This window comes from Temnothorax curvispinosus, unplaced genomic scaffold, assembly GCF_003070985.1.
Source record: "Temnothorax curvispinosus isolate PA1 unplaced genomic scaffold, ASM307098v1 QBEX01018473.1, whole genome shotgun sequence".
NCBI lineage: Eukaryota > Metazoa > Arthropoda > Insecta > Hymenoptera > Formicidae > Temnothorax > Temnothorax curvispinosus.
Window position 1 is genome coordinate 282,256 of NW_020228253.1, and position 11,243 is coordinate 293,498.

The 11,243-nt window shown below is 37.8% G+C and overlaps 1 protein-coding gene across 12 annotated transcripts in view; it reads left to right on the forward strand.

Annotated features, from left to right (window-relative positions):
* Positions 1-10,765, forward strand: part of LOC112468442 — a 51,500-nt gene extending 40,735 nt beyond the window's left edge. For 11 of the 12 annotated variants that reach the window (XM_025037615.1, XM_025037621.1, XM_025037616.1 and 8 more), the window contains 5 exons: positions 1,407-1,561; positions 4,405-4,520; positions 4,761-4,971; positions 5,224-5,700; positions 7,566-10,765. In XM_025037615.1, coding sequence (XP_024893383.1) covers positions 1,407-1,561; positions 4,405-4,520; positions 4,761-4,971; positions 5,224-5,700; positions 7,566-9,606 — 3,000 coding nt within the window. In that variant the 3' untranslated portion in view covers positions 9,607-10,765. The remainder of the gene's footprint in view (positions 1-1,406; positions 1,562-4,404; positions 4,521-4,760; positions 4,972-5,223; positions 5,701-7,565) is intronic. The other variant, XM_025037625.1, reaches the window with a different exon arrangement.
* Positions 10,766-11,243: the final 478 nt, after the last annotated feature.

Sequence of the window (11,243 nt, forward strand, 5' to 3'; positions counted from 1 at the left end):
TAAATATTTAAAAGTTATTAACATTATTACTACAGAAATAACATCTCTAAGAAATTATAAAGGACGTTCTTGCTAATGTTTGCAATAATAGAAAATGGTATTAGCAACGGTTTCCGATCGAAATCTCTTAAAGGAAAATTAACTTAAAATTTGCCGATGAATTGAACGAAAGATAGGGCGCGGAATTTTCGGGGACGTCCCGACATATAGTTAGCGCATTGTACTCATTGTCCTAGGTTTTCTTAAGTTTCGGGAGGGACGAGCTGTGACCTAGTGGCGTCCATTGTGCTCACACAGTTCGCCGAGAGAAAAATCCGAGCTGCGAACCCATTTGGATTTCGGCCAACTATTTTTATCGCCGTTGCGTGCGCCCCGTTGCAACGACCACGCCATGCGGTAACCGAGAATATCGTTAAATTGAATGTACCTCCGGGTACAACGCGCCATCCTCACGTCAACAAGGATATTAGATTTTAAATCTGCAAATAGCGATTCGCGGTGTGCATCATTTCCATGTCAAGTTACGTCAATCTCTCTCTCTTTTTCTCTCGTAATCTCTCTCTCTCTCTCTTTCTCTCACTCATCGTCTCTCTATCTTTCTCTCGCTCTTGTATATACGTAGCGAGCGAGGTCAATGAATTTTAATTTCCACTCGTTCTCGTAAATTCTGCCTTTTATTGAACTTTACAAATTGACGCGTTTATAAATACGCTCGGTTTATCGCGCTAAAAATAATTACGATTCCGATAAATCTGAGAACTCGCGCCCAGGAAATTTCATTCGAAAATTGTTAGTGGGATTGATGACGAGCAAGTTGAAACTCGAAATAAACTTTAGTTTAACTGGAAAATTAATTAAAAATGGCTTGTTAGGTAGCTATAAATATTGATATATCTACATTTCTATATTTAAATAATTGTAGATACTTAAAAAGGCATTAGAAAAAATTAAAGAATTTAAATATCACCGAGAGAAATAATAATTTTATTAACAACCTACGAATTAAAAAGTTACTAAGAGATTTTAAAGTATTATAAAATTAAAAATGGTATTCTATATTTTTGAATTAAATAATACATTTTTAAATCCATATATTTGTTTTATAAAAAGATACATATTATCTGAAATAAATATAAATTATATTGAAAATAAATTAAATAATAAAAGTAAATAAAATATAAAGAGTTGTAAAAAGAGACACTGATAGTTGGATATATCAAAATGGAAATTTTAGAGGATATATGTAAAAAGAGAATAAAAAAGGAGAGATGGCCGCGGGAGGTGCGTTGAAAAGGAGTAACAACCTGAGCTTTGATATTTTCGAGTTATGCGAATAGCATATAGAAGTGTCGATAAAATCCGCGCTTCGGTATAAAAGCACATCCAGTGATCTCGTTATATTGCAGCAACAGCGTCAACACACGGTGCACGGAGAAGAGTTGCCCTACGTACTGGGTGTTCCATTAGGCAGCAAGTACAACTTACGGGGTCGATACGACATCAGAGAGACACTGTTCTCAGAAGCCATTATGAATTGGTGGTGCAGCTTTGCCTACGTCGGGTGAGTTACCGAGAAAAAGTATCTAGCCATAAACCTCTTATAAAATAACTTATACATTATAACATTTAGAAATAGTTAACTGACCTTTAAAAGTTTCTAATTAAGAAAGGTTTTAACACTTTTTTAATTACAGATAAATATTGACATTTTAATTATTCATTAATTTAAATTTATTTTCATTTTACTGTAGTTTGAATTATAGCTTAAGATTATAGATAATCACATTATACATAATAATAGGAATTAAAAGACATTAATTTATCTGTGATTTTTACAAACTGAAAATTTATTCCTCCTGCGCAACCCATATTTTTAAAAATATTTCGCGTTTTATTCAATGCAGCAAATTATTACTTGAAAAATGTAAATAAAATTTGCAGAACTAGATGGTATAGTGATTACGAGAGTTTGAAAAAAAAAGAGAATAAATAATTCGCGTTTATAATTTGGAAAATGATCGCAATGCGCATTAAAGTTAAATTAAAGTTAATATTAAAAGTTCAACATATGAGCAGGCGGCAACCGCGTAGAAACAATCGTATTTAATAACAAGTGGCGAACAATTGTTGTTGGGTGTTGACGCGAAAATCCGTAGTTGGTAAAGTTGGACTTTGTATAACGCACGTATCCGGAAACGTGATTTTCAATTAACTAAACATTCAGGCGTTTAATTAAACCAGGCGGTAATGTATTTTTCCGTTGCGCATTTGGAAACAACTGAAGTTTATAAGCACATCTCAATTCAAAAATAAACGATTTAAAACGATTTGCAGAATGTTATAAATTAAAAAGCAGATAAATTTGCAGAAATGGAATTTTTAAAAATACGAAATGTTCATTTATAAAAAATAAACTAATTAATTAAAGTTAAAAAATATATTTTATTAAAATAATAGATTATTTGAGGAACATACGTAAATTAAAAATAAATTACAAGTTTTACAATGCGTTTGAAATTAATTAAAAAATTACAGCTTTGGTATATTATGTTACAAACGCGGTTTTAGGTATAAAGTATAAACAAATTTAGTATACCTTTCAGAAGCGACATATCGTGATGCTTTTAATTTCAGACAAAGGCAGGCATTGTTATTCCAAATGCTGAATTACAGCGTTAACAAAATAGGTAAACAAACTAATGTCGGAAAAACTACAATGGAAACGCAATTTCCGATTGCGACATAATTTCATTTCTTACTGTAAATACGCACGGAAACCGTAATTTATAAAAACTGCGGAATAATCTCTTTCAAATTGTCGCCAAAGTAAGTCACCGATTCTGTTATCTTTCGGTTTGTATACCACAAATATACATGCATTATACGCATGTTCGGGTTTCGCTCCTGTATCGCGCTCTGCGCAATTTGACGCTTGTTATGCTGATGCTCGATACTGTCGAATTAACGATCCGGCGAAACGGCCCGTTTTAATTTGCGCGATGAAAGCAGATTATCCCACAGTTCCGAATTATTTCGATATTTCGTTTTATTCAACAAAACATTCCGCTTTATTTAGTTGAACAAGCCCAATATTCTCGCTGTATAAAGCCGCTTTGTTTAATGGGAAAATACTGCATTTCTAATTGTATTAAAAATTTATTCGCAATTGCGAGACGTCGAATTTTTAATTACGTTAAAAGTTTAAATTCAATTCATTTATGTCTTATTACAGTTAAAAGAATAAAACAAATCAAGATGCGAAAATTTGATGTTATATCCGAAATTTGTATCACGAGGAATATACTGAAATCATAAATTACGTGTTAAAATATCAATTAAAAATAATTGTTTTACATTTTAATTGTATGCTACTTTAACATTCGTACATACGGCATTTTATTTCTTTCTTTGCGGTAATTCGTTTCTTGCGGGATAGATACATCTGTAGAACTATATTTTGCATCACAACCCACGCTATTTTTTGTCAGACACTTTGAAAATATGGCTCGACTAGAACGCATACCCATGCATTACGATAGTGACAGAACTCAGTGAGAACTAGGTCAGCGCAATTAAGCAAAACAATGGTATTTGAATTTAACGGGGAAACGCTATGCGTTTGTGTAAACGCCGCACAGCTGATCGATATTTCATGCGTTACCGTATCTCGTGCCCCATAAGGGCGTGTTTCTTTGCCATAATAAACGACGCGCGGCATCTGTCCTGGAGCACCGTAGTCCGTGATAACGAATGGCGGAAAAACGTTGACGGTTTGCACTTTTTTTTGTTCCACGTTGTATGAACCACGCTGCCGTCGCGCATGATCGATCGGATACGTCGCGTTCAGTCAACCCGTCATTAAAAAATCATTTCCTCGCGATGCCGAAACCATATCCTTGTGCGCGCGTGCGGACTGTATCTTTAAAATTAATAAATATTTTTAAAAGTCAATGGCCCGCCGGGTAATCTGCTCGACTGCTATGTTACGATTCGGTATTTTAAATACCTATACAAGAGTCTATGGAATTTCACGATTCAATAAAGAGATTTAGATTTTACGAGTTTTTTAGATTTAATTTGCAAAACGCGCGCGTGCTGAACTTTTCATATAACTCTAAAAAGCGTTCTGAAAACTTGAAGTTTTATGAAATTGAATTCTATATGGGATTTAACTGCGCGATATCTTTACAATAACAGAAAGAAAACAGGTATCGAGAGTATCCCCATGGACTATTCCGGATTATCCGATATCTTCTTCTCCTATATCACTCCAATTTCCTGACGGTATTAATCCCAAGCCACTCTCTGTGCGGTTTAACAAAAGTTATTGGTAGCGTTTTCTACCGCGCCGCTATATTAATCATTCGCGATTATTTATCAAAGAAATTATTCGAATCCCCCCAGGAGTCCCAACAGCGCGAAGCGATATTCCTATCTCACTAACGTGTTCAAGGAATGGGGTCAGTATGAGATCGAGTGGCCGGAATATGATCCTGTCAATCAGACGTATTTCAATCTAAGTAAGTCTCGAAGCATCCAAGCGCTAACAAAAATGTAACAAAATATTATTGAAGGTTTCGAATTAATGTGTCTGAAATGAATCTCTGGAATTAATGGAATTAATCTCTCTCTCTCTCTTTATTTTGCGTCACGTGGTCGAAATAATAACAATAAAATAAAAATCTCCCACGTTTGGTTGAGAATTCTATTTTTTACGACTTATTTGGCATATGTTACGTAATATTCTCCCTCGCACGCAGCCATACCGCCTAACATAGGTGCGCACTACCGCTCGGCGGAGATGCAGTTCTGGAATGAGGACCTGCCCAATCTGCTCAGGCACCCGAATAAAGACATTTCGGGCCCGACACGACCGAGAGGACCGCGACCGCAGATTCTTGACTTTGCCGACGGGATTGGCAAGTATGCCAACCGTACTGCCAATCGGAAGTACGAGAGCTACGATACTGGGTCAGTAATAATTAATTTCATGCATTTGAAATTCTCCATCGCTTTATTGTCAAATGCACATCTTTATTTGGATGATCTTTCTGAAATTAATTTTATTTGTAAATTTATTTTGGAAAAAAAATAATAATTTTATAAAAAATTTGAATTTAAGAAATTTGTTTGATTTCGTATATTTTAAGTATACAGATTTAATATTTATACATTTTTTTCATGCCTTTCGAGAGTTGCGGGTTGTGTAAGATATTTTTCCAGCAGGTATACGTCCAGCAACACAGAGAAGACGCCACTTTCAACTGCAGTTACAACGGGTGGGAGCGCCGGGGAGGGCTCGTCGATAGAGCCGAGCACGTTAAGAACCTCGTCGGCGATGATGATGGTGATTGTCTTCTTCGTGGTGTTTATACTGATAAACTTCACCGCCTTCCTATACATCTATTATAAGAAGCAGAATATAAAGGGGAAAGAGAAATCGTTGAAGAGACGTGGCAGCGAGAAGAAAAACGATTCTGTCAAGAGGTCAAAAACTGATAAACACGAGAACCATTACGGCCAGATAGGCTACAAAAGCGACAGCAAGCCAGATTTGAACGACGTGATAAAGAACGACAAGGCATACGACAACAACTCCAACTTCGGGCGCAGATCGAAGCTATCGAGGCAGAATTCCAGCTCCACCATCGACACCCATATCAAGGTTAGAGAATGGATTCAGCAGGAGATTGTGCACAGGTCAGTGAATCTCGGAACAATGTTTTGCATAATTAATCTTTAACATTTCTCTCTTGCTCTCGAATATAATAAAATAAAATTGTGAAAAACATTTTATTGCAAATAGTTATAAATGTTGTATTTCCATTTCAGTATAAATACTTTTGTTTTTTCATTAAAATTGGATTAATTATAATTAATCAAATACAAACAGTTGTTGTAAAGATTAAAGTTTAAAATATAATTTGATTTATTTATTAATTAAAATTATTAAGCGCTCGGACCTTTTGAATTTTAGCTTTATTTTATTAAATTAATTATTCGCGGATTTCTTTAAAAGATTTCTGCTTGTGATACCTACTTTAAAAGAAATGCCATTTGGAGAATTATATTTAAATAAAATGGAATTTAATGTAATTTGCGTATTTTGGTTTAAGTTAAGAAAACAATTTAAACTAATTTATAGATTTTTATTAAATTACTCGCCATTTCAACGCCACTCTATTGTACGCCACGCGATGCTCTCGTAGCAGTTAACGTTTTGAACTCGATTTGTACGTCTTTCCTAATTGCGAAGAGAGCTGAAGATACTCGTAAAACGCTTACCCTCGCAAATTCGTCGATCGCGGTAAGGGGTTGTGCGACCCAGTAATCCAATTAGAGGGTTCCGCTTAAAGAGTGGGCTGCTTTGAGACGTGGCCCGTATCACTCAAATCAGAGAATTCAGTCCCCTTTCTCTCTTTCACTCTACTCGAATATTTCGTTAGATGTATTGACTCGTGGAAAAACGCTTGGCAAATGCTGGTCTACAAAGTTAATTGAACTCGACTTACAGCTCGACTTCCTACCTCGTTTATTTAACAAGCGGCATCTGGTTTGCAAATGACAATATTGTTTTTAGTTGTTGCCGTGCTAAATTTAAAAAAATAATAATAGAAAAAAATATAATTAAAAAAATGTTACGCAGATACAATAATAAAAAAAAATTGTTGTAAAATTTGTAACGTGTACAAATTGCGTGATAAATATTTTATAAGATAATTCCATTTGCAATATTTTGAATTCCTGAAAAAGAAAAAATTCCTTTTTTATTTTTGGGCTGTATCGTAATATCCACTACAATATGCAACATTGTTTGCTGGTAATGTAGCTGTAACATATGACGTATCGTAAAATTATATATCTGAAATATGTTTAATTACAAACCCTGCATTATAAAACACTGTATATATAAAATGAACAAATGTAGTACATCGTTAAATAAATGTGTTTGGAGCAAAGTACCTTTTTGCCTGTTGGCATAACGTACATACGAGATTAAAAGTAATTAATTAGCTTCGGGATGTGAAAGTACAACCGCTGTTATTACAGGTTGTTACCAAAATCGCAAAATTAATACGTACCTTTCATTCGCGTAATACGTAAAATGGTTTCCTATGATCAATAACTTCCTCCAATAATTGGACGCAATAACTGGTCTGCAGTTATAACAATTAGTAACATTAACGGTACTAACGTTGCATTTTACGTAGAGTTTACAAAAACATATGTTGTTATAGTAAATTGCATGGTAATTGCTACTTTCAACAAAATTATTGTTTCACATTTAAATATTTTACATGATGATGCTGATCAATATCCTCGAGCAACTTTTGGTTATAATCATTAATAAAATTATGAAAATAATATATAATTTTTAAATAACTTAAATTAAAACAACTTTGTAATTAAACTTTATAATTAATAATTATTGTAAAAACAGTATAAAATTTTTGAAGATTGTCTCTTAACGTATTTATTTTTCTGGTTTGTGTAGAAAATCTTTTTAAAAAATGTTTGTGAATTTGATCGAAGTTTTATCCTTCAGTTTTCTTTTGTTTGTATAGATGTTCGCCGAGGTTCTTACGTAAAACGCGAGAAACATTGCAGAAGGAGCATCAGGAGAAGCTGAGTAAACAGCAGCAAGAGGAGAAGCAACGTATAGAAGAAGAAGCGTTGAAGGAAAGAAAGGACGAGCCGATATACGACGAGAGTCCGGCGTTAGTGGTGCGCCCGGGAAAAAAGTCAAAATTGCCCAAAATTTCCGTGGCCATTGACGCCACTCCGGCGACCAGAACAGAGTCCATTCTGAATCAAGTGCCGATCGAATTAACGAAGAGTATCGAAACGACAAATGAATACGAGCCGAGCGCGCAACAGTTGATGACCCCCGAAGTGGTCGTCATAGAGCACCATCACTCCAGGAGCGATCCTCTGCCGATGGAAAACGTTTTGAAAACGATGAAACCGAATTTCTCCACTCCAAGGATTCACGAGACGTCGGATTCGGGTAGCGCGAGCAGCTTGTACGCCAAGATTAACCCGAAATTGAAGTCTCGCTTGCCCCGTCCTGGTCTGGGAATAAACGCGGAAGCGTCCGCGTTGCCCGAACAATCGAGATACGAGAATCCGCACGACGAGGAGATCTACGTAAAGACCGGACCGATCTTGACGACCTTCGGCACGAATGACGTAAATGTCACGTGTCAAGAACCCGCCGCGGAGAGAGAGTGCATCAGTCCCGAGGAGGCCTTGAAGACGATAAAACGTCGAAACTATCCCAAAGTGCTGCCGGATATCGAGAAGAGGCGATCGCTTCCGGCGCCGAGCAGCCTCTTCGTGCCGAAACAGTACGCGAATTCGTTGCAAGACTACAAGAACGGTAATCGCGTGAACTTGTTCTCGAATCAACCGCCGTTACCGCCGCCGAGAATATTTCGAACCTCCAAGAGCTTGGAGAAGAGCAGTTTCTTCGCCGAGGAAAACGAAAGCCAGATCGAAAACGAGCCGATCACTACGAACCTGCACGTGGGTCCGTTGCTAAAAAGGCCGGACTCCGGGCGAAATAACTCCGATCCGAACATAATCGATTCCTTGGAAGGAAATAGAGGTGTCCAGGCGGGCGGAAGTGTCGACGCTATTTATGCTAATCCAAAGTGCCCGCTACACGGGAGTCAATATCCCTTCTCGCCGACCTCGCAGAGCGTCGACGACGATATCGGCAAGTCTTCCGGACTTTTGGACGTGGGCAACCCAAATTGGTACAAACCGGCGGCAGCGGGCGAGTCGTCAGCTATAATGACGTCGACCGCGTCGGAACCGCAAATCGTGATCAGCAGCAGGGACGAGCGAAGCGCCATTGGCGTCGCGACGCCAACGACGGAACCGAAGATCGTGATCACGCCGAGAACGGTTAATCCGTGTCAAATCAACCGACAGCCGAGTCCAACGGCGCGTCCCGACGATAAGATCGATCACGAACCGCCGAGAACGATTGATCCGGCGCGAAATGCGGGATTATCGGAAGGTACAAATACTTCCGGCGCGGGCGGTTTGGTGATTTCGCGAGAAACGGAAAAGAGGGAGCCGCGGATAATCATTACGGCGCGGGAGCCGAGGAATTGCGCCCCGGCGGGCGGTCTCAAACACCCGAAGATCATCATAAAGCCGACGGCGACTCTACCGAGGAGCAGGGATCAAAGGAATATACCGAAGGTGTCAGCCATACCGTCGCCGGAACAGCAGAATTGTCAGAACAGCGAGCGAGATAGAGCTGCGCTGGAGCAAAGGGAAAAGCCGTCCCTGAGGGAGAAGCCGAGGGTCACGAGGATACCGTCGTTCTCACGCAGGCGGGAGGAGCCTGGTATTGAAAAGCCGTCGTACGTAGAGAGGACAGAAATCGCCCCGAGAACGGAGGCAGCCAGTAAAATCACAAACGCGCCATCGACATCCGACGCCAAGTCGGGCATACCTATGCCAGGGACAACAGCAACGATGACGCCAAAGAGCGAGAAGACCCCGAGCACGGACTCGTCGTCCGCGAGCAACGGGAATTCCAGTAACTCGAATACCGGTACGATCAAACGGAAGCCGGCGAACAAGAAATAATTGGCGGCAGCCAATTCGAGAGCGCCACGCGTTATATATCCCGTCCTCTATTTCGCGAACGACGCGTAGATGTAGATGAAACGCAGATGGGTCTCTATCATTCCGGCCAAGTGTCGATATACAGTCCTGATGGCGCCCAATCTCTTCCGCGATACATTCGCAAGTGTGTGCGTGCTCATAATAGCAACGAAATTAACAGAGCGCTATTTTCTCTTTACGTTCAAACTCTATTTAAATCGCGCGGTCTCTTTTTTGAATCTTTCTTTATTTATATGATGCTGAACTCGTCAAATCACAGGATTAGTCTCTTTAGGATTAACGGTACATTATTTATTACTATTCTAGATATGGACGTTGCAATAATGCATGTTATTATAACTATCTTTATTGTTATTAATTGCATCATGCTACTTTTCTATGACTATAATTAGAATTACGCGACAGACACACACATAATCTAATTGTATATCATGTAAATAATAATGCTGTGAATGTTTATGATACTTTGAATAGAGTGACGATATTTTTAAGATTTAGACTAGTGAAACGAGCTATATTATATGTCGACAAGACATATAAATCGCTTTCGCGAGCGTTTTTAAACTGGTTAGACGTCATGAGTTAGATGTTAATAATTTTCAAGGCATTTGCTCTTTTGTACGCCCATAACTTTATACGATGAAAATAAACGTTTTTCGTACTTTTCCAACAGAAAACTCGAAATGAGAGAATACATCCTATCACCGATTCATCTTTCCTTCCTTTTTTTTTTACATAAACGCCATGTATCCCGCGATGTTACATGTGTCTCGCAAACTTTGTTATTAAGTGAAGCGGGTCTATAAGTCGCTCCAGATGTAGCGGGGGGAACGGCAGGCTAAAATGGTCGGCGAGTTCTCACTTATATCATACCGATGGATCGAATTGATTTTCAAAGTTCGCCCGATAATGGGATTCTCCTCTCTAACGTCGCCGTGCGGAAAGGAAGAGGCCATTTTCACGGTGAACCCACTTCTACCCTTCCCGCAATCAGTCTGTCTCTCTATCGCCTGTCGTTCATCTCTTTCACCCTACTTTTCTCGTGTTTTCGTTTCATCTTGTTCTACGTCATTCGATCTGTTCAAAAGCGACAGCCTGATCAGAGTTCAAGGAGCGAAAAAAAGTCGGCAGAGGATTATAAATTATAAAAATATTTTCTATAGGCTCCAGACTCTAGAGAGAGAATCTATTCATTTCAAGGCAATAGATTATGATCTTTATAATATAATAGTTAATTTGTAATATATTTTTTAAATATATTCTTAATATTTAATATTTTAATTTTTTTATAATAACTGTAGGTTATTACAGAATAAATAATATATTCAATAAACATATTTTATGAGATTAAGTAATATTTTACTTTACAAAACACTTTACCGCTATATATATTCATTACCATTTTAAATAAAAATTTTAATATGATGTCTAATAATTGTTAGAAAGACTGTCCGTGATTCTTTTATGATATCTTTTTTCTCATACATACATTTTATTTATACCATATGTGTACCATAATTTTTACAAATCCATTGCCATTGAATTAAAATTAAAAAAAATAACTCACCGACTCATGCGCAACAGCGGAGTTGGAACTC